At 29.5% G+C, this 25,148-nt stretch overlaps 1 protein-coding gene across 1 annotated transcript in view; it reads left to right on the top strand.

The window, feature by feature from the left end:
* LOC107173238 (WD repeat-containing protein 47) overlaps positions 1–23,876 on the top strand; it is a 55,218-nt gene extending 31,342 nt beyond the window's left edge. Inside the window, exons 4-8 of the mRNA XM_089227300.1 lie at positions 9,057–9,292; positions 18,398–18,738; positions 19,971–20,107; positions 22,373–22,595; positions 23,414–23,876. Coding sequence (XP_089083426.1) covers positions 9,057–9,292; positions 18,398–18,738; positions 19,971–20,107; positions 22,373–22,595; positions 23,414–23,562 — 1,086 coding nt within the window. The 3' untranslated portion in view covers positions 23,563–23,876. The remainder of the gene's footprint in view (positions 1–9,056; positions 9,293–18,397; positions 18,739–19,970; positions 20,108–22,372; positions 22,596–23,413) is intronic.
* Positions 23,877–25,148: the final 1,272 nt, after the last annotated feature.

Here is a 25,148-nt window from a genome sequence, read left to right as displayed (position 1 = left end):
TAACCGTATTTTTATGAAAATGTTTTTACTCAGTACTAATTGTTTAATCTTTTTCTTTTAAAAAATGTGACAATTATTTTCAATCACTTTCATTTCAAGTTTACGATAATCCTGTATGACTGTTATATTGACCGAATGCTTGTTGTAGTACCTATATATCTATTTAATTAATTATTATTAACTGTCGATCTAACTATAATATCGTAGTCGGGCGTAGAGATGGAGAATTTACGTAAAAAAAAAATATCGGTAAATTTACCAATAATGTAGTAAAAATGGTAAAATAGCTAAATCTTAAAGCCGATGTAATTTTATACTATTAGAAATTAGTAAATACGATTTGTATTAGGTACTAATGTTGTATACCTACTTGTTAAATCTAGTTCTTTCTAATAATAACAATAATTAACAAAAAATTTTAAAAATGAATCTAAAATATCTATTGTTCTGTATTAGACATTAGTAATTAGTACATTTTATGAAATATGAATATTGAATTATTCATATTACAATTAATAAATAATTTAAATTAAACTAAACTATAAAAATTCACATAACCTTAACTTCTTTTTAAGTCAAAACATTTATATTTAGACTTAACTTTTGTATTAATAATAGTATATTATCAATATCACACTATCTGCATTCTTGGTATTATTCATTATTGTATTGTTATCATTTGATAAAAATATATCTCTTTACAATTAAGACTAGGCGTTTACGATTTCATTTGATTAGAGGGGCCACACAACTTTTTTTTTGGTAAAAATAATTGGTAAAATTTACGGTAAATTTACACCACTCACATCTCTAGTCGGGCGATGATCGGAGACATTCACAAATAAGAACATTATTATCCTAGTCACGCTGCTGGTAAATATATAGATAATAATTGTATGGCGTTTACTTAAAATTTATTTATATTTTATTGACGTTTAATTGTTAAAAAAAAAAAAAAAAACTATAACGAATCCGATTCGTTTGATAATATTAGTTAAAAAAAAAAAAACCACCATGTGTGGATGTGGCTATATAGTATAGTGATCGGTTAAACTCTTGCTCAGTATCATTATAATAAAATAGTACACGCATGTACCGCTTAATCTAAGAACACCTTATTATCTTCGTTCCTCCGAATTCGTACCCTAAACAGTTTTACCGTTGTCAGCCACGATATCATAACGCTATAGTACACGATATGGTACACGCAATCTTTTATGTATAGATTTATATAATTTATATCGTTATACCAATAATTATGATATATTTAATATAACACGGAGCAACACAACTTAATTTGTTTTTATCACGTGACTGTATGTTACTAAGGTTTCACCTAGATTTTCCAAACCAATACAATATTAGGTATTTATAATAGGTACAAGATATTCACAACTTAGGTGCTAGCCCCCTTGTGGGTATCTTCAATTTTGAGGGTTACTAAGAAGGACAATATTCTTCTTCTTTACTTATATATATAATTATAGTTTATGAGTTATGTTTATGACATACATGATGTTAATATATATATCTTAATGAAATGCATAACTGCGTATTATAAAATATCAAATTTAGTTTAGTTTTCAAATACAAAATGCAGTAGAGAAAAAGACGGCTTTGAGAAACACTACATATAATAGTTATGCACAATAAATTCTAAATAAGGATTATACAGTTGTTTGTGAGGTATTATTGCTCTTCCTATGAGAATTCTGGGAACAGTATAGGTGACTGATGTGCATCATCTTACCTTCATACGAGACATAATCCTTGGGAAACGGGTGGTGCGTTACGTCGAGTGATTCAAGATACAGGCCCGAGACTTGTTTCGACGAAATGTCATCGCACTCCACATCTCTGTATATTATATGTACGTACTGGCGCGAAACGATTCGGTCGAAAATCGTAGTGAATTGAAGTGAATCTTGAATTAGCGGTGTAAAGTATGGAAAATATCGCGTTTATCCGATCACCGAATATCACAATATATACCTATGACCGTGGTGATGGTCGACGGTTGTCTCATCGGAGCTTACTGCTGTTGTAACTGAAACGGAAGGACCCTGGATTTATAGACGTCATTGTGAAATTTTTAGTGGAGCGTATTCGGAAAATTCTTTTCTAAACTTATACGGGAAATCCGCAGGTGAGGTTCTAATTCGCGTGGTCCGACCGCGTGCTAGTGCTTACTTTCGTGATCTCCAACCCATCTGTCTTCAATACTCGTGACGGTTAGCGAGTTAACGGTCATATTTTCCGTTTGAAACGTTGTCGTGTCCTTTTTCCTTTTTCGATGTTATCGTTTTAATAACTGAATCATCTGATTTTCAAACGCATCGTTTTCGCGTTCACGAATGAAGCATAGTTCATGTATGAGTAGTGTTGCGACGAATTTCGCCGGTCGCGAATCTTGATTTTTAACAAATTGTTTTCGTTTTTCCATCTGCAAGTGGGTAGTGTTGTACTTTTGTGAAACGAGTCTCCCGCCCATTGAAACGCTCCACCTTGTTTCCTGAGTATTACGCGTCAAATATCACGTAAAAGTATATGTCACCTGGTTCATTGTAGAAATAGACAGTTTCGTGCACCTTTACGACTGTTATTTAGAAACTATAATATCTATTATACATATAGGTACTATAAAGTCGGGTAGACTTAGAAAAAGGTTATACCTTGATAAAAATAACAGTGTAATGCGCTATGTAACAATTTTAGGTAAAACATATAAAACAGTATAACATAAAAAAGTAAATAATACTTGATAAAAAATTTTATTGCGCATTATTTTTAGTCGTTTATATAAGTTGCCGAATGACGGCACACATGTTGATATGTAATGTAACTGTGCACTAAATGCTACTATGCAAGTGTGTTAGATGTACACGGAACTGTATCGTTTGGTTCAATCATCCAATTTTGTCGAACATTAAAGTATGTTATTGGTTATCAGTTATGAGTGTTACGTTAATGAATCCGACTGTACTTAGCAGATGCTCTAAATAACTCCACAACTTATACTGCGTCAAGATGATTTATCAAAAATGTATTAAAAATATTTTCATCTGATAGACTAATTAATAAATTATACATTTAATGTATATAAACTTTAAGTGTTGTACACATCAGGTTCTACCTATACCGCGACTAGAAATATAGTAATGTAATATTATGTTATATAGATATCAGTGGTATCACCATTGACTATATAAATAGTATAAATAAATATAAATCTTATAATTTATATAAAATAATGGTATCACGTTTATTAATATGTTATATATTATTATAAGCTATTTACAGCATACGAAATATGATTGATATAAAGTTTTTGTAAATTACATGATATCCTCTCCAAAAGCAGATCATCGTGGAATGATGCATAATCATTTTGTCACCGTATATGAATATACTTTCTGCAATTCTGCGTACTCAATTGTTTATATAATCTATATAATATTTTATGTACCTACATAATGCTCGCGCATAAAACAAGTTTTTCGTGCATTATCGAAAACCGTTCCGATGTATATACACACTCCTGACGACGGCGATGCCGACGAAATGAGTGACCCGAGCACTTTCGCTGTTGTTTTAGCTCTTAAAGGTTGCTGTGCTTAAGATGAATTCTTTAGAACCGGAGTAAATGATTTTATGTATAAATAAAAATAGAAGAAAAAAAAGGATTAAAAAAAAAATGACATTGTTGATTTTCACTTTTGGAAACTTGTTTTTGTCACACACATGCACAATATATTGTATACGACTATACCTACGGTGCTCGTCTGATGCAGTCGGCTTCGAGGTGTAAGTACACATATAGCTTTTATTAAACACGTAAAACGTTCATGGTGGAAACCAATCGTTACAGATAAGGGTAATAAAAGAAAGGTCAAGTCTCAATATTATATACCTACTTGGAGTTTCGCGTTTGAAAGCGATTCGATTATTCAGTTACATTTCCATTTCGTGTATTGTATAGAAATCATATACTTGGGTAATAATTTTACTACCTACCGTATTATATTATGTGGTCGTCTAAATATAAGCGAAACATAGACAATATATAATATGAAGTATGTCTGATATGACTAATGCGTGCTGTCATCAAAACCCGAGCGTGCTGCTGAAGTGTATACATAAAAGTTATCGCGCGGAAGGACAATAATATTAAAGACAGCGGGGTGGCATTATAAAAATTGGCTTTTAGCGACAAAAATTTATATTAGTAAAGTAGAAATCAGGTTCGAAACTAATTGGTCGTTTAAGTGTTTTTATTTTAGTCGTTTGTTAACGGACGGGTTTCAATAACCCTTTTAAGAATGTGTTATTAGTAAAGAAACGTCTTCACATTTCTAAAAAAAAAAATTACATTAACACAAAGAGATTGATTTGAGAGGCTATACGCTCATTATTTTGAAAATTTTAACTTATTCATATATTATTTTTTTATATATGTACATAATTATGTCATTGCAAAATAACATTAAAAAAAATAATATATATATATTTTCAAAACAATATTTTTTTTAAAGTTTGAATGACAAAATATTTTAAAATACGTTATATAATAATCAACAAATTTTAGATATGTGTCATGCATTTATAAGACCAGAAAATATGCTCTAAAACCTTTTAAGTTTCAAATCCTGACGCAGTGAAACACATTTTTATAGAATAAAATTTATTATGTTTTCTTTTCGAACCCATATACATATATGATGGGTTATATAATATGTATACGGTCTTGCTGAGTGCTAGCTGTTTATTTATATAAAACTAGGTTTAAATGGTAAATTAATTTTGCTGTTTTTTTTTTAGAGAATTCATTATGAAATTATTGAATGCTTTTAACGATTTTTGTTTTCCAATAAAATTGTGATCGATCATTATATCTTACAAGTACTACAGATATACACAACTCGCAGAATAATTTATTAATACGTTACTCTTACTAAAAATACTACCTATATAAATCAATTATATCTATTTTAAAATCATCGAAATTTAGCCAGCATTATATTAATATTACCTTCATTTGTGAATTATATTAATGCTACACATAAAAATCTAATGAATTAACTTAGAATTTTTTAGAAAGTTTTAATAATCATCTTTTATACATTTTATTTCATGTATTTCTATATAGCTTGTAGTCTTCTCAAGAGATAATTATGATTAACGCTATTAGGTATTTTTTTTTTTTTTTTTGAATATGTTAATATTTCTTATGTTTAATACTACCTACATAATATATTATATCTACATTACATATAATATTGTGTAGGAATTTAAATAGTACATATCAAATGTAATATTACATCAAACGGCAGTTGTTAAAAAATATAATTAAAAATACTTTTGAGCAATGTGAATACAATCCTATAACAATTTATGGAGAAATAAAACTTTTAACTTACGACTAGCAGGCTTACTACGTACCTATTACATTGAATGGTTACATATTTGGGTGTCAGCAGATGGTAATATAAAACCATGTAGTGCATTTTTATATTGTAATATTATATATCGTATGACGCCAATTTTAATTTACATTGATTTAACCAACTAGTTTTAATATGTATTAAATAATTCAAACATAATTTATATTTTAATATTAATATTTTCTTTTTTTTAACGTATTCGGCGAATACCACCAATCAATCGTTGATTGTTTTATACGCCCACTTTTTAAATTTTAAATACACAATTTGTACCTTCACTGCTTAAGTACAATAAGTACTAAGCTATAAGTTTATAAAGTGAATGAAATTAGTACATTGTTGTCACTTGACTAAAGAAGCATCCCATTGGTGACATTTTCTTTTTGTGTTTTTATTTATTCATTTTAACTGAATTTTAAAAATATTTGTATAAGTCTACACCATTTGCGCTTTAAGTGTCTAGAAGGATTACCGAGAATTTCATTGGCAAGAGATCTGAGTTAAAAAATTAAGTCTACCTAAATTTTCTCTCAACCTTGAGATAATTTCTTTTTTTTATACATAATTTTAGATATGAGCATCCAGCAAATGTAGCAATTTCATCCTAAATTCTCCGCTTTCAATATACACATTATATTATATGTATATCGTAAATTAAATATATTTCCATACTTAAATTTAAGACATAATATACTTTTAATACCGCGTTTACATAATTAGTACATGGCATGCAATTAATAAATTGTTATTTATTCAACATACTTATACATTTTTAGTATTACCGTGACCATGACTGAGAAAGCCTACGTTAAGAAGCTAAAATAATTACACCAACAGATATGCAAAGCTGACGTATTTTCGAAAATTTGGTATCGAAATATGATAGTATCATATAATTATTACAGTCGTGAACCCATGCAAACAAATTAATTAATACTAAAAATCAATTTAAAATCGTATTCTTCCCGAAGTGATTTAAAAATGTGTGAAAGGTACGGTTTACCTGTAGCAGCATCTATATAGATGCTGAGTAACAGCAACTGACGGCCTTGCTGTTCCGTTGCAGCGAAACCATACCTTAAGACTATTTTACATTCTTACTTATTATAGTTTGTAAGTACTATACGTCTATACATCATATACATGTCTTTAAATAGGGAAGCCTATACTGGTAATTAATGACAGCAAATTCAGCATTATACAATAATATGATCGTATTATAATTATCCATTATACTATCGGTGTTTAGTCGTCTGGCACTTTATTAATATTAGGTTTTTTTTTAATCATACCATATTATAGTAATGCATTGACACTTTTGCCATCTTTCGCATAAATAAAATGCATTGAAATACGTGCATGTTTGGCCATAGTATGTAGAACACGCCGTCGCCGTCGATTTGTTTTTACGGTTGACCGACTTGCGCAGTGCAGTGGTTTACGATGGTCAGACATTTTTTTTTATTATTGTTAAAAATGGAAGAGTCGCTCTTGAAACGATTCGAGTTATTATACATATCTATATTTACCATACGAAATTGGGTCGTCGAGTTGTTTTCAATAAACGCCTATCCGCATATAGGTATACATAATATTATAATTTATAATAACTAAATGCATAGGCGATCGGAGGACGTGTATGATGTTCAAAGCCTACAGGTGAATAGTGAACACAATATAAAAATATTTTAATTTTATAATTAGTTCCTTTTCCTTGCGTGATGCGTTTTTTATAGAACAGTTGACTCACACGGATTTAACATTGTATGAATATTATATAATCGATGGCCGCACACGTTTTATAATGATCCCCTCAAATGTGTTATTACAAACTATAAAATATTAAATCAGCATAGAGCGATGTCGCGGTGATCACTCGAACAGAACATAATCAAGTAGGGAACACGTCGTTCAAATACCTGAAAAATAAATTGGTGTACTCTGCAGTATCCCTGCGCGCGTCTCTCTCTCGACAATGAATTCAGCATCACAAGTCAACCACCAAAAGTATACTAATGACTTAACTCATCGCCATATCGTATGTACAATGTTATATGTTTTCAATTTTTTCACACAAATGCATATCGTATAGGTTGTACAGGTGCGTAACTTTGTATTATACTCCTAATATGGTACCTATATACGAATCATCGACGTTTCGGTTCAAAAGCGATTTTCACGCATAACACGCCCATGGTCACAACTGTATATTTATATATAAATATAAAGTAGCCGCGTAGGTGTGTGTATTGTACATTGCACCGTACAGAAACGCGAGCGGTTTTGGTGCGAGCGGACTAGAAACTCGCGATACCGTGACCGACTCCGACGACCAACCCCGTCGGTTGGTCGGTTGGTCGGTCGGTCGAGTGTGATGTATTGTTGCCCACGGGCTCACAGCGGCGTCATTGTTTTCGAATACAAATTTAACACGAAATCATAAACGATATTGGACCTCAACGCGTATAGTATAGATTGTATTATAATATTATAAACAATAATGCACGACGCTATATTGTACCGTATATTGTTCTCATCAAAGCGCTTGGCCGTGTACCTCCGTGATGATATTATAATATCATAATTATTATTGTATGTGTATGATTTGGCGTGTATAGACAATATTAAAACAATTACTGCGAATCGTGGTGGTAAAGCGTGCAGGGCGAGGAGTGAGTATATATATTAATGGATTGATAATGAATAATTCCTACCATATAATGTACCTATAATATCGGAATATTTTAGACTTCATCCTGTATACTGTACTACCAAATGATGGCCATAATAATAATAATTATACATATAGTGTAGTAGATGTATCACTTTAATAATCTAATAACACCGCGGGTGACACGTGAGTAAAATATACTGAAATGTTTTACTCGTATTACAGTATACGTATTATAGCCCTATCAATTGAATGTAATAACGGCTTTAAAAGTTTTAAGTAATACTATCACCAAATTCTACATATAATACATATTTATAAAATATAAATATTAGAAAACGAATTCAAATTAAAGTTTTATACATTTAGAACTATATATTATTGAGGATATACATTGCAATAATAATATACCTACCTATAGTTTATCTAAATTAACGTTATTAGCACAGATACATAATATAACTATATAGGTATAGACAGCCGAATTGGGTATATATATAATGTCGAAGTCCGCAGTCTACTTTAACCAAGGTGGTTTGAATTTCAATTTGTTCATTGATAAGATCTGAAATGTGGAGGTAGAAGTCAATTGTATTTTATATTTATATTTGGTTTTGGCATGACGAAAATTTGAAATGGTAAGCTACCTCTTTGATAATAAAAGTGTATAATTTCCTGGGCTTCAAAACAACGCATTGCGCGTGACTATAATATAGCTATGACAATTGGCTGTCTATATTGTATCATATATCTGTGGTTATTATACATTATTTGTCGTATTTACGTTATCAATATAATAATACATAGGTATCCTATGTACCCTTCTACTCACGACACCAAATACTTGTATAATATTATGGTTTTACGCTTCGTCGCTCGTAATGATAATATATTACATATTTTCTAATAATATTATTTATAATTTGGCGTTTCTATCGTTTCAGCCGACATCGACGGCGGCCATCGGCAGCAACAAGACGACCGGCGCCAACCACTCTGGCGATGGATTACAGGATAATAGCGATCAACACGGCAAACCCAGGTTCATACCGGTCACCCGGTTGGAGGACGTGCAGGCGGTCCGGTGCGCGGAGTTCCATCCGCACGGTTCCGTGTACGCTGTCGGATCCAATTCCAAAACGCTTCGGATATGCGCTTATCCCAAAGTGACGGATATCAGGTCAGTAAATTTCTTTCTCTATCTACGACCCCACTCAATTTTTCTCATTTTTTCTACCGAGAGATAAAATATAAGTATAATTATTATTATAGATAACTCACGCGAGCCTCCGACACGCACTCGTCTCTTTATAATGTAATCGTCGCCGTTCGTTTATGCTTATTTCATCCTCTTTCTCTGCCCTCTCTCGCCCCCTCTATCTATCTATCTGTACAGTATACTTATTATAATAGGTATATACCTATAACCGAGAGTATCATTCGACACGCGCCGTCTTCAAACCATTGCCGCGATATCGATTACCATTATAATATATTATTATATTAGCTATACTATTATATAGGTATGCATTATTATCTTAGGCTCTAAGTTTATTAATTTATTTTCTCCGGAATTGCTGCTGTTGTTATATTGTTACTCAGGATCACTTATATTAATATACCTACTCACAAAGAAATCGGAAACAATTATTGTAAATCGGCTTTCACAAAAGTATATAAAGTATTAAATATTTTTCGAAATGTGCACTTTTCGATTGTAATTTTGTAATATTGCATACCACATTCAGTTTTATATCTATACCTTACTTAGTGCTGTACGGAAGTGTGGAAAATCTTTAAAGAACGGAAAGTTAAGAAAAATCTATTAATTTTTCTTGCTGTTGTGATACCTATTTATACTCCATCTATACCATATTACTGTTATAAGATATGAGTTTAAAAGTATATATAATTATGGTACATTTTCGTCAGTCTAGAAAATTGGTTATACCTATATGCTTATACATCATATATACATATAAATCATGCTTTTTGATATCCAATTATTTATACCTAGACACCTATAGCGATATCTGTATTTGGCATAATATGTTGGTAAAATATTTAAATACACGATTCTTGAGCCAAGTACCAAACGTGAAAATTACATGATCTGCTCACTAATTTTGTTCTATATATCTATAGACTAAAGCGCTCGAAATAACTAGTGTTTGTGAATGTTGTGATATTGAATATATACTGCAGATTTCTTCAATAAACTTGACAAAACTTTTACTTCCTATTTATTTGTGACATTATTGCTACATATTCTTTCTAGCTTTGATCCCACTTAGCTAATATATTTCAATTTGTTAATACATTTGACTTAAAATCTGATAACTAATTTGGTTTTTAGTATCACGAGTGAAGTTTAATTCCCAATGAATTTATTGCTGGGACATTTTTTTTCTCATTTTGCTTGGAGAGTTTAAGGTTAGTTTAGGCCGTTTTAAAGAATACATTGATGTTTTCGCACAACTTCAGGCCTTCATAATTCATACCATATTGTGTTTAGTAGAAACGTTAATCGCAAGGGTTCAAATTTAGAGGTTAATATTAATTATAAATTATAAGTCATTAGTAATATTTTCCACATCGTTGCGTGCATAAACAAATATCAATTTTGGTTTAAAATTCGTTTGGAAACTTAATGAAAAAAACCCATTCGGCAATCCATAACCTTCGAAAGGTGAGAGATTACCAGCCACAAACGGAGAGTGTTTTTACAATAATAAAATATACAGTGCATTGTGCTGTGAATCTGTGATGCACATTTAGAGTTTATGATATTATATTATTATTATTATTATGATTATTGTAATATTTTATTGTTCGTACGCCGCGTGTGATCGTTGCACAAGTTTTCGAAGCACAAAACCCGTACATCCCGTCGTGTCTCGTGACTTATAAAATCAGAACTGGTACACTTTTCGTATGTTCCATGTATATAATATAATATTATTTTACTGTATAGGCAAACCGATTTGTTGAGTAATAACAAAACATACCTATACACAATCGTATTACAGAGGTATATTATAATATCGTATATATTATTAATTCATATTTAGCATGACGCCTACAACGCGCAAATGGTGTTTTTAAATAAACGTTGTATGTGTCTAGTGATATTATAATTTATAATTTAAATAACTGTGAATAACGGATTAAGTTTTTATTTCATTTGTCTCGAGACAGCATGAGACTGTGGCAACAGTATAATTTATTCACGCGATGACGATCACACTGTATATATTATAATAGGTTGGTACCTACGTATTTCATAATGTTTTAGATTCATTTACCACCAAAAATATTTTTGATCTAACATTTTCTTTACTCGAATTTTGTAGAAATACGTATTTTTTGGCTAAAATGTGTGCACTTTAAATTCGAAACCATATACTTTAGGAATACGGTGATAATGTCCTATGTCTCGGGTTACATGAGCACACGTGTGCTATTTAATATAATAAAGTTAGGTTTAACAGTTTTTTTCTTAGTATTACTTTATAGAAAAAAAGTAAATAATTGACAATTATTTTTACGGTACACAGTTCATGCGCAGTTAATCTTAGCGTTCATATACAGACGATGTGGTTTGAGTATAATACCAAACATGTGTAAGAATTATATTTTGGTTTACCACAAATATTTACGAAGTAAATCTAAATGCAAAAATAGTTTTAATATTCATTGGTAATATCGACGTTATTCAGTGATAACCTTACAATTATGACGAAAAATTAGCTACCTATCCGATAACTTTTCTTTTTTTCCTACAAACACAATAGATTTTAGTTTTAAAAATTGCCTATGAAATATAATAAGTAATTTTAGTGTATTTCTTATGACTTGCACATATTTTTTTCACAAATGTCATTGATTACATAATAAAAAGTAATTATGTTTATTTTGATTTTCTCTTATAGGCTCTCATTAAAATACCTATAAATAGAAAATATATAGTTTCCGTGTAGTGTTTATAATCTAAATGAGGTAACCACGTCATTTAATATGATGGGTCATAAAAAGTCCACTATTATTATATTCTTTAGTGTCCAAAGAAACCTAACGTTATTTACAATCAATTAATATTAATATATATATATATATAATATAAAAGACTCGTCCGGTTTGTAGGTTAGTCATACTAACCATTTACTCAATGATTTGTTCAGTAATGATCCAGAAAAGTAGCATAAAAGAAGAAAAAGAAAATCCCTCCCCCCTAGTGATCAGTAAGGCGGTATGATATTTATAAAATTATATTATGTATGTCTGTATATAACATAATATATTATATATATATATTCTTCTTTGGCGCTTAGTCGTTATTGAAAACCAAGTGAAAGCTATTATTGCTTACTTACGCTATTCTAATGACTTAGATTGTGTCATTTTTTTCTCTTCAAGTATCGTTCATTTGTAAAAAAAATATTCTTCACGATTGATGTGATTTGTTATGATTTATGTTCGTTGCAAAATTCCATTTTGTCGATTTGCCATAATCCAAAATAAAGTGTTAGAACTTTCTCAAATTGTTGCAAGGTGAAAACTGTAATTTACTTTACCATATAAGTCACAGGTGTTGAAAAAATGCTCGAAATAGTGACAGTGTGATGAACAATTATTGTAGGTAATCGAATAAATATAGTTATTGTTAGATAAATACTTCACATACACATCATAATATTATATACTATAATATACGTATGCTCATTGCTCATCGTTGCATAACAGTCATAATACATATGACGATCAGATTCCGATTATTGTTACGTATACTTTTGAAGGGTTTTCTTGATAATGTTCGTTTGTATAAATCACCAATGAATTTTCTATTTTGGAATTGATAATTTTAGACTTGAAACGTCACGAGATAATTTTTTTTTAATTAATCGAATCATGGATAAGAAAAGTTGCCTGGTAAAAGGTACCTACTTATTACCTATATAAAACTGACAGTGTAATATAATTTTAACGGGTTCTGTAATTATAAGTAGATCGTAGCAGTGTTTAAATACTCTTAAAATAATTGTATTTCCAGACTTGTCGTTAAACTGGTATGGGTACAAGGAATCACATGTTTTTATATTATTATGATGATCAAGTGTTATCTTTTGATCGTTTAATTTTCAATAAGAATTTTCTCTATTACCCATGATACTAACATTACTAACTATGTACTTTTATACGTGTTTCGTGATTACTTATTGCCATACAATTTTTAATTATTATTCATAGTTGAGTATTTAGACTTGTTTGAAGGAAAAAATAAAAAATTTAGAGAAAATAATACAATAAAACGTTTGAATTTTGTTTTCTTTATTAAACGAAATATACGTTTGAATTTATTATTGTTATATCTAGTTAATTTCGGTTTATTGTGCAGTCGATGTATGATTGGATGAACTCTAACCGTTAGAGGAATAAATAAAAAAATCTATAATTTATTGTCATTTCCAGATTTTATGCCTAACAATGAATTCACGAATCATCATTATATTCTATTATAGCACCTATGCTTCGTATTTATATTTATATTATAAAATGTATTGAGCATATCAGTCAATTTTACAAGTTTTGAAATATAACCATATATTGACTATAAAGTCATTTTGAACACTACATTTTAACAATATTATATTAAAAACAGTATTTACACAATCGTAATGATATTCATAATAAATGATAGTTTTTACTAACATGGTATTTACAATTTTTATCGTATTATATATTTATGTAGGTACCTATATATTCTAAATTATATAATATTATTGATCTGTATTCCATATAGAATATATGTTTTCTTGTTTGCTATGTTTCTTTGTTCTTCTGTGGTTATGCTTATTATGTTAGGTAGTTCGACTTAAATATTAGCTTAATATATAATACCTAACCCATATACGATACTTGCAACGTAACTCTATCAATTGAACATATCGTAATCATCTGCCCCAAATTCACTGAAGCACACAAGATACTCCAAAATCCAGCATCACTCTATCAAGCCTTCAAAGATGAAAACACAGCTGAAATCAGTACATTTTTCCATAATATAAACACTAAATACCCATTGTAAATAGTAAGTATAATAATGTAGTAAAATGTATTCCAAAATTTAATGTATACATATATATATTTTCCTTTCTTTTTCTTGTATAAATTTTAACTAAAGTAGGCTAAAAACCTGTGTTGTTGAAGCCTTAATAAACTTTGAAAAAAAATAAAATATTTATATGTAATTCGAGAAATAGTTGTATTGAACCAATCATTGGTGGTATCATATTTTCGTTGGTACCCATCACATAATATCGGTGCATCTTTAGCGTATATACTTCTTTTTTAACTTCCTACTAACAATTTAATATTATACAATGTACCCTTTTATAACAATTTGATTGACATCACCTAATCGTTACGTAATTGTTCTTTTAATTACAAAACGGTTGTTTCCTAAAAACATGTTTTCTATCTGAAGCGAACGATTTTTATTTTATTTACAAACCGAGTCGTATTTGGTTGCATTTACATATCTACTTTTACACTATCAGTAAAAATTACCTAACAACGCGATTTGGAAACTATTGCCTCTACGCGCCAACTCAGAGTATATATTCTTTACTATAATACTGTGTGTAATACGTTATGGGCGATGATAATTGCGACGAGTGAGATGGTCTAACGTACGTCGTACGTTGTTATGCTGCTGGTCCGATAGGTTGTGATAACCTTGTGGATCGTCCTTCCGGGGACCGTTGAATGCCAAGAACCCGCTCACACTACATAATATTTATTTTATATAGTTGTCAGTATCGGCGTAGGTAGTTTTTTCTACCGTTGGCACGTCTCGATGAAATGTCAAGTTGTATTGTATAATAATAACGCAACGCTAAATATTATTAGTTCGTATAGCTCGGGGCACCATATAACATATACAGAAACGAAAAAAACACTTCCTTCCGGACTAATCGACTTTTCGCTTGCGACTATGGCATTTAAATATCGCCTTTCACTAATCGCGTTTTAGAGACTCGCGATATATTAACAACATAATAATATTATTATCGTATATACACGGTTGTAAATATACGTAAAATATCACTTACTGCCGAACCGAGTCAATGATTACATGTTTGTTATCGTTAAGACATAACCTGCCGTGGACCGTAGTGGTACAGGCGAAGAGGTGAAGAAGAAGCAGAAAAAATAAACATCTAATTAAAAGCAAATTTTTTTTAACGTTTTCCGTCACTTTCGCTAAATCATTGGCTACCCGCGCCCCTTCCCGCCTATCGTTTAATGGTTTATTACCGACTATTATTCAAATCACATGTGCGCACGATGTGCATGTAAACATATATTATATATTCTGCAATTTTTGTCCGCAGAGAGGTCGGTGAAATTTATGATTTTTGTGCAAATGTTTTGAAAAATATCATCACCCATTATGTCTGGCGCTTGTTATGAAATATCTCCATGCCGAAAACTATTATTTGCGCACGGCCGGAGACGTTCACGTATATAATATTATATGATTATCAGCTCGTTTACTTTTGTATACGTTAAATTCAACTCTATCATTACGCATTGAATACGCGTGATTAAGGCACGTTCCACGATTACACGGGTCGAATGAATTCTAATTATTGGTTTGATATTATTATATTTGTTTTTAGAAAATTTTGAAGTGACTGTTTAGTTGTTTTCGGTACTGTAAACAGTGTAAACTGTGTTAAAAAAAACCAAACTGTATTAAGGAATATATGAACCATGTTTAAAAAAATAATAAGTTTAGCATAACAGCCTCGAGCATTAAGCTCTTGCCGTCTGTCGAAAGTATATCATATATTAATATATAGGTATATCTTACTTTCTCGCGAAAAAGTCCTAGCTTACATGTATATTATACTGTTATTAATTCAAAAAAAAAATCATCTACCAAAACGTCTAGAATCGACGGTTGTCGATTTAAATTAGAAACGACTAGAAAAAATAAATTAAGTCTTTAATTATCTCAATAAGTCCGGCTTGTCGTATTTCGGTTATACGCAATTTACGCAACTTCACGCATATTAATCAAACAAATCTCATTTAATTCGTGCAATAACGACTAGCTACTACTACACATTTTCATTTAAATTATTGAAATCTAACAATTTATGTTAATTTTTTTTATTACACAATATGTAACTATTCGTTTACATTTTACAACCATGTTTTCTCATAAAAACGATCCAATGACATTTATACATGCAGTTAGAAAGTTTGTAATATTTGTAGGTATACATTGCAGATAACTACTTAAAAACTATAAAATACTATTCGATATACCGTAATGTTGAACTTCATACCGCATATTATGATAAATAAGATGGTAAGAAGATAATTCATAAATCATAATAATGTCTGTTTCTTAAAAATTATTTAAATTACACATTAAGTACCATTTATTGATTTTAGTTCCAGTTTTTATATGTTATAACTGTTAATTATTATTAATGTATACTGTATACATTGTGTATCGTGAATATTTATAATAAATCGATATCAGTAGTTTATTATATTTCTTACATGCATTTTGTAAGATTGATAAAAATCAGCTGGTTTTAGTATTCTAGTTTTAGTATTATTTTTTTCTATTTTAGTTTAATAGTTTGTACAATTTACTTGTAAAAATTTATAACATTATTGATAATTATATTTTATAAACTCACATTTTCATTGCAAAATCCCAGACAATTCTCATCCATGTTTAATTAAAACATGTTTTTGTTAATCGTAGTTTAAAGATTAAAAAAAATGTTTTTGTATGTTATTATTTTATTAATTAATAATATTAATATAAAATTAATCGAATATATGAGTTTTACGTCAGTATTTATTATAGATGGTTATTTATTGAACAACATTTACAAGTACAGATATTTATAAAAAATTACAGTTTATTTAGGTCTAAATAGTAGTTGAAACGTTTTTTAGCGAAGTAAATAAAATATGCTTACAAGTTACATAATTAAATATATTTTCGTAATTTTAATGAACTACGCGCCTATGTTTTAATAATAATTCATGTTAATACTGTACTTTCAACATGCACAATAATTTTAAATTACATTTACGGTGAAAATACCGTCACCGAGAAAAGATTATAATATTTAAAATAAAACATGAAAAAATATATATGCAATTATATTCTTAATTTACAGAATTATGTCCTATCTAACATTATGAAATACTAAATGGTAAAGATTAATGTTAAGTGTTATTATTTCCTATAATTAACTGAAATTTTTTGATTTTTTTTTTCATACTAAAATATTAAACAATTGTTGTCATTAATCGCTGTAATATTATATAGATGAACGCAGGATTCCGGGTAATGACGTTATGTATCCTATTATTTATCGTCACTCGACCATGTATAGTCCACAGCCGTTATTCGTGGGCTTTGGTTTCGTATTTGACACTCAAGCACAACGATAGTTCCTTAATTCTTATATCCACTTTAACAGTAGTATTTCCGCCTTTTTTTTCGTATATGACTGTATAAAATATAAATGACTCGATAAACCATTGACACGCCGAAAACCTTACGGTGATGTAATTATATTATATCGTAAAATTTATTGAAATACCTCATCGAGTATTATATGATATACGTATCTAAATAGGTATATATTATACATATATCGACTTCTATCGACGACGTAAGGGGTAATCGAGGTTGGTGGTTAAATTCATATAGGCTTATTTTTGTAGCCATGTAGGTATAACATAATATACAATTAATATGTGATGATAATCCAAAAGAAAATTAAGGTGATATTACGTTTGGCCTTCCACCTATACGTATATAGAATAAGTAGGAAATATAAATCTTGAATTTAACAAGCCTGATGGTGTACAATTAGCCCGTGAAAAAACGTTTCTTGTACCTATAAATAATAATTCAATACTGAAGCTTTTCGTACACTTTATTTTTTTACCGTTAAAACTCATAACACAATAAGCACTGGGAGAAGAGAACTGCAAAAATATTTATACATTTTTCACAAATATAGGTTTATCAAAACTAATGTAATTAAAAAAAAAAAAAATTGTACATAACATATTTTACATCCCCCTTGACCCCCTTTATACAAATGTCTCCTCATAAAATTATTAACTTACAATTACTTTTAGACTAATGACCTGTGATGTTGAAGCCTTTTATTTCAATAAAAAAATAACACATTCAATGATGGTGAAATAAAGGAATCGTTCATTTTCGTCGTTTCAGAGAGAATCACGTGGCCCAGCAGCCGACCGTATTGTTCAAACGTACCAGACATCACAAGGGTTCGATATACTGCATGTCGTGGACCCCAGACGGATCGCTGATCGCCACCGGAAGCAATGACAAGACGGTCAAGCTGATGCGGTTTAACGCGGACACGTCGAATCTGGAGGGCCAAGAGATTGAGTTGGCCATGCACGATGGTACGGTCAGGGACGTTTGTTTCATCGAGGACACGAGCAACAGGAGCAGTCTGCTAATCAGTGGCGGTGCCGGTGACTGCAAGATATATGTGACTGACTGCGAGACCGGACAACCGTACCAAGCGCTCAGCGGCCATTCCGGTTCTTATTTAATATTTCATATAATTTATTAGTATTTAAATTGCAGTTATTTGTGGTTCGTGTGCTTCTACATATTTTGTCGCGCTATTTGCTTCACTAAATTTGTCCATCGTCCGTGTCATACACTATTTTTTATTTTTTTTTTTGGATAAGAGTAAAAGGAATTGGTGTTGACATGTTCTCAATGATTAATCTAAAAAATAATATACATACAACAAATAATAATAATAATAATAATAATAATAAAAATAAAAATAAAAGAACAATAAGTATACTTATAAGGGTGGCGTTACCACTGCAGTCTACTGGGTCACTCCTCTCATCAAAATAATCATGTAAAATAATTATTTTTATTTATCAAATATTCTTATTGTTCATATAAGAACAAATTGTATATAGGTATCGGATAAACAACAATAATAATAATAATACAAATGTGTGATTATAGAACATTTCTACATAAAGAATCACAATTCACAATTATTATATTATGCAATGTACTCGTATTATTTATGTGTATATTTTTACCGTTGGAAATTAACAAGTAGGTTATTAATATTAAATTGGTATATTATATTGTTAAATATATTCAGATACTAATGTAGGAAATCTTAACGTTGAAAACCAAATGTAACCTCGTACCCGAATAGCCTTTTTACTTGAAAATAAAAGATAGTTTTCATGTTTATACGGCGTACATATGGGATTTTAATAACATTTTAATAAACAATTAAATTTATTTGATTCGTCGGTTTTATAGGTAATTTAAAAATGAATAACATTAAAGATTTGTAATTTGTATATGTAAAGGTACAAGTATTTTCTAAACATGTGTATTATCATATTAAAACTATTTTTTTCTATTTTTGTGCAATTTTTGATATTTAAAATTTTCTATTTTCCACTATTTGTGTTTGTTGATAAAATATTTCGTCATAAAAGTTAGGTAAAGTTTTAATTCAAGTTTCTTTATCAGTTGTACCATTAAATTTGTATATAAATAATAATGCGGCATAATTAAATGATTGATATTTATTAAAAAGAATATGGTTGTCTATGTTCTTGTATTAGATTATTAAATTACCTATTTTACGTTTTTGTAATAATGTTTTTTGACTGTATAAATATAATCAGTAAATCTATAACGCAAAAGTTTGCAGCACACTGAATCGGGACAGAACCAATTTGTGTGAAAATTTGATTAAAATAATATGTGATTTTTATTTTTACAGGACACATATTGACGTTGTACAATTGGGGTGGAGCTATGTTCGTGAGTGGGAGCCATGATAGGACCATTAGATTTTGGGATTTGCGAACGAGAGGCTGCGTTAATGTTGTAACGCCAAATACTTCTATGGCCAGTCGGGTTAGTATTGACAATGTTCGACTGAATTATTAATTTTTATTTTACATTTCATATGTATTTGAGGTATTTAAATGACAGTGTAGTGAGTTTCTGACTAAAATAAAAAAAAATCAGAGTTAAATTACTTTAGCGCCTATAACTGTTTTTTTTTTTATTTTTAAATTGCGGTCTTCTACGTAAAAATATATAATATCGGATATTAGCTAATGAGCCTAGTCGCCAAGATAGTTATACATATATCAATAAAAAAAAAATATTTATACATCAGATTAAGGTAAAATATTAAAATTGAATTTATAAAATTATAACAGATTGAAATGTATTAACACAAAATATTAAAAATAACAATAGTATTGTCATTTGCTTGTCATAAAATTGCTTAAAACCAATAATAATCTTAAATTATGATTTTCCTTCTTAAAATATATATATTACTATAATAGTAATCGAAATAAATTTTGTAAACATGATTGAATAATTATAACAAACTTTTTTTTGTTTTTGACTAGAATTTTTAGTTAACATTGATTTTTGAAAGACATTGCAAAAATATTTTGAGGATTCCTTAAGCCCTAACAAAAAATATTCAAATATCATAGAACATATTTAATTGTGTATACTACATTTATATAAGGCATTAATGCGTAAATTTAAAAAAAAAGAAAAGACGTACGTTGTATAATGCCCTAAAGGCCTAAAATAATGTTTACCCTTTAATAATAATAATAATAATACAATTAATTGCTTCTTCACCCTATAATTTATAACGACTGAGAGATTATTGAATTTAAATTACCATTACTCGTATCGAATTTGAGAAAGTAAAAACACAGTTCAGGTTATAGTGCCCAATAACATGTGTACATAATCATTGTTCATAAGATGTTAATTATTAACAATTTACCGCATGAGCACCCCGAACGTGTCTCTTATTCAGAGCGATTGTCTTTAAATAATATAGTGGTTGGAAAGGAATAATCACGAGAATAAACCATGAGGCGTCAGCCACAAAAATACCATTGTCACACGTCATGACCACATTATTTGAGCATTCCATAGTTCATAATATTCATTATTTAAGTAACTGATGTAATAATAATTTTAAATACACTAAAACTAGTTAACAACAAAATAAAGTATTTATAATGGTGGCCCTTAGCCATGGACCATATAGAGATAAAAAAAATTTTATATTCACGTATTAGGCATTTTGTTAAGTATTTACTTTTAAAAATAATTTTAGTAGATTTTGGGTATGATAAGTCAATAGATTTCACGTGTCTGAAAAGGGGTTAACGTTTTATAAAATGTAATTGTTTTCAATTTTTATTGTCTTACGAATAACTAATTTGAAATGCTGGAAAAATTTGATTAGTAGGAATAGCATTAATGATGATTTTGTTTTTATAACAATTAATTTTTTTAAGGCATCTGTAAACTATATTTAAATAGCTCTGGTATAAATAGATCATATTATATTCGATTATACCTTTTTATATATTTATATAGGCTACATAATGGTGTAACAGGATGACCTGGCAGATGGAATTACATTTATTCTAATCAATATTTAAAATTTTTTTAATATATAATTAATTATTAACAATATAATTTTCATAGTTTTTATCATTCACTTAATTAGTAGCATCATTTTTTCATTTGTTTTTATCATGTCCACCTGTATTCTGTGTATACAGGGTGTCCCACAGGGATCTGACAAATAAAATAACTTTTGTTCTAATCAATATTTTAAAAAAATTTCTTTTAAGTATAATTCATAGACACTTGCGCTATATTTTTAGAATACATTTTTTATTTTTTATTTTTTAATACTGAAAATAGAAAACTTAAAATTTATATATTTTTTCGAAATATTCAATATAGTCAATTTGTAAATCTGATTTTCAGAAAATTGTTTATGGTAAAAACACTTATTTAAGTCAAATTGCTGATTTCGTTAAGTAAATAAGATCTAGTTTATGTTGGAAACATTTTAATTTCAAAAAATATTTTATATGAACATTTTATAGGTTCATGTTAAATATAATTAGATTTAACCCAAAATGTATACCTGATTATACCTAGAGCTAAATTTCAATAAAAAAGTTGGCTGGCTGAAGGAATTTTTTCGCTTAGTTTTTAAATCACAAATTAGCATATTGGCACATATTATTATATTATCTTGTTGGGAGGTATCGTATTATAACAATATTATAATCGTTTAACTGATTTGGTTTTTTTTATATTGTACATTATGTTACACAGCAAGGATCACCGGTGGCCGCCGTCTGCGTGGAGCCATCTGGGCGGCTGTTGGTCAGCGGTCACGAGGACTCGGCGTGCGTCTTGTACGACATCCGGGGTTCCAGGAGCTTGCAGTGTTTCAAGCCGCACTCGGCTGACGTGCGTTCGTTGCGATTCTCACCAAGTGCCTATTATTTGCTAACCGGTGGATACGATAACAAGCTGGTGTTAACCGACTTGCAAGGTACAGTATATTACAGCACTCTTGTGTTGGCAGTATTAATAGCCTATATACAGTAACATTGTACTAATGTCGTACAGATAATATAGGAACGGATAGGACATACGAAATATACCCAGTGATGTCCGTAAGAATGGAAATGCACCACTATTGAGAGATTATATTTTTTATTATTCATAATTTGAACTTTTTAAACAAATAATATAATATAAAAATTTTTTTTTGTTAATTAATTTCCATATTTATGGCCAATATACTTGTCCCAGCTCGGTAGATACTGACATATTTACAATCACGAAAGGACGAAAATGCCATGCGATTGCGATTTTACTAACGTTGACGTTGACATCATAATAAATATGATAATCGTGATATCTTCTTTGTATACATCGCAGTATGGCTTTATATTTACAACAATAGTATTTTGCACCTATAGTGAGTCAATTCTTAATGGGCGTCCCTGAAAATGTCTATCTATGTAAACTAAATGCAAGCCGCAAGACTTTCCTGTGATCAGAATGGCGGCCAACTGTGGATGAATCATCAATCTTACTACAATGCAGGTTACCATCGTGTGCACTTTTTTGCGATAACTAACCTTAGAATCTTAGAACAAAATCACAAAAAAAAATTCGCATGTCCTATCCATGTCTTTGCTATGTTATCAGTATAGGTACCGCGTATTATTGAGCCCTCGACCGTATATTATGGGTATCAATAGTTAAAACTTTACTTGTTGAGGTTATTACATTCAAATGTTGGTATTTAATATTTATTACTACAATAGTAACAATAATATCGCTTAAATTTTTCTTCTTCAGGTGATTTGACAACAACGCTGCCGAGTGTGGTGGTCGCTCAACACCAGGACAAAGTGATATCTGGCAGGTGGCACCCCACAGACTTTTCGTTTTTGAGTACCAGTGCTGATAAGACAACCACTCTGTGGGCTTTACCACCATATAAATAATACAAATAACCAACGGAACAGATTATAATTTAATAATACACGTTAAGGCTTTGTATTGCAAAAAAATCAGAAAGATTTTTAAACAAAAATTAAAAAAGAGAAACAGTGATTTTGCTAACTTATGTGCTAACAATTTAATAATTAACCTATAGTGTTTATTTTGAAATTTACGAGCTGTTTTTGTTTTTTATTTTTATTTATTATATACACATAATTTGTTCTGTATTTTTTGTTACTCTTTTCTAATTCTACCAGCTGTTTTTTGTTAATGATAATTTTTTTTTATTTTTTAATAATAAAAATATGTGCCTAAACTCGTGTAATAATATACTCCTATAATACTCTCTGCAGATAACCGCTTGTTGAATCTTAAATTCAACATCCATTATTAGCGTTAAGAGTTTCATCTATTAAAAGAGTGATTATCTAAAATGCATACCTACCTAATATTTATATATATATATGTGTATTAAATATCTATTACTTATATAAGATGCGTACCCAGCGAAGGTATAATCAATTTAAGGACTAATTTAATTCGTCAATATTTAATGTATAAAGAAGTAGTAAACAATATTATATTATTACATATATGTATATGATGGGTACTTGAAAAGCTATTAGAAACGTAACGGGAGAAAATAAAAATAATGATTAAAAAATATACTCTTTAAATATCACACACTCATTAATATATTGCCCTATTATATTATCATCATACTTAACTATTTATTTGAAAGAATGTATTGTAATTGTGTACAAACGGTTGATAACTTGATGCTGATAGAAACCGGTGAAGTCTATCTGCTAAAGGTATATGATTAATTTCGAGTTTAAATACCTCATTGTTGAGTAGGTCACTGCAATAGTGTAGGTAATGGATGTTTTAATGCTGAATTCAATATATGATAAAAATCATTGGGTATTAAACGAAAAATGATTTTGAGCGGTGTCGGTATGTCTGCCTGTATTTTCAAGGATGTTCATAACTCATTTAAATTAAATAATACCACTATAGAAATGTTTTTTTTATTTGAAGTACATTTCGTATTTTGAACTAATTTTTGCTAACATTATTGCACATGTATATTACTAGCTAACTCCATGTACTTCGTCAGCCGGAAAAACGATAAATCTTACATGAATCAAACTTTGTTCAATTCCATTTTTAATATTCGGGATCATGGACTTCAAAAATTTAAAATAGTAGAGAAAATAAATTTAATTTTAAAACAGTGGATAGTAATGAGTAACCTTTTTTTTCTTATCGTGGTAACTATTGCTAGCAGAAATAAATAAATATGCGGCGCTGTGCCCATGTGGATAAAATATGTATAGCGAGCAAATAGCAAATGTTATAATTATTTTTTTTTCATTTATTAAATCTTAATTGTTGCAAAATAATCCTTTTTTTTATAATTTTAACTTTTATTTTTAATCAGCAGTTTAATTTTATGTAACCAGCGAAAACCATTTATAAACAAAAAAATATAAATTTCCATCATGAATCTTAAAATCCCTGTATGACCTCTTTAAAATACGAATTTTGAAAAATCTTTTGTAAGTGCACCACTACATGGTTGAAA

Source organism: Diuraphis noxia, unplaced genomic scaffold (genome assembly GCF_037042655.1).
Source record: "Diuraphis noxia isolate RWA-SAM2 unplaced genomic scaffold, SU_Dnox_SAM2 contig0004, whole genome shotgun sequence".
In the NCBI taxonomy this organism is placed as follows: domain Eukaryota; kingdom Metazoa; phylum Arthropoda; class Insecta; order Hemiptera; family Aphididae; genus Diuraphis; species Diuraphis noxia.
The sequence above is the reverse complement of the archived record's forward strand: the minus strand, read 5'-3'. Positions and strand labels throughout refer to the sequence as shown.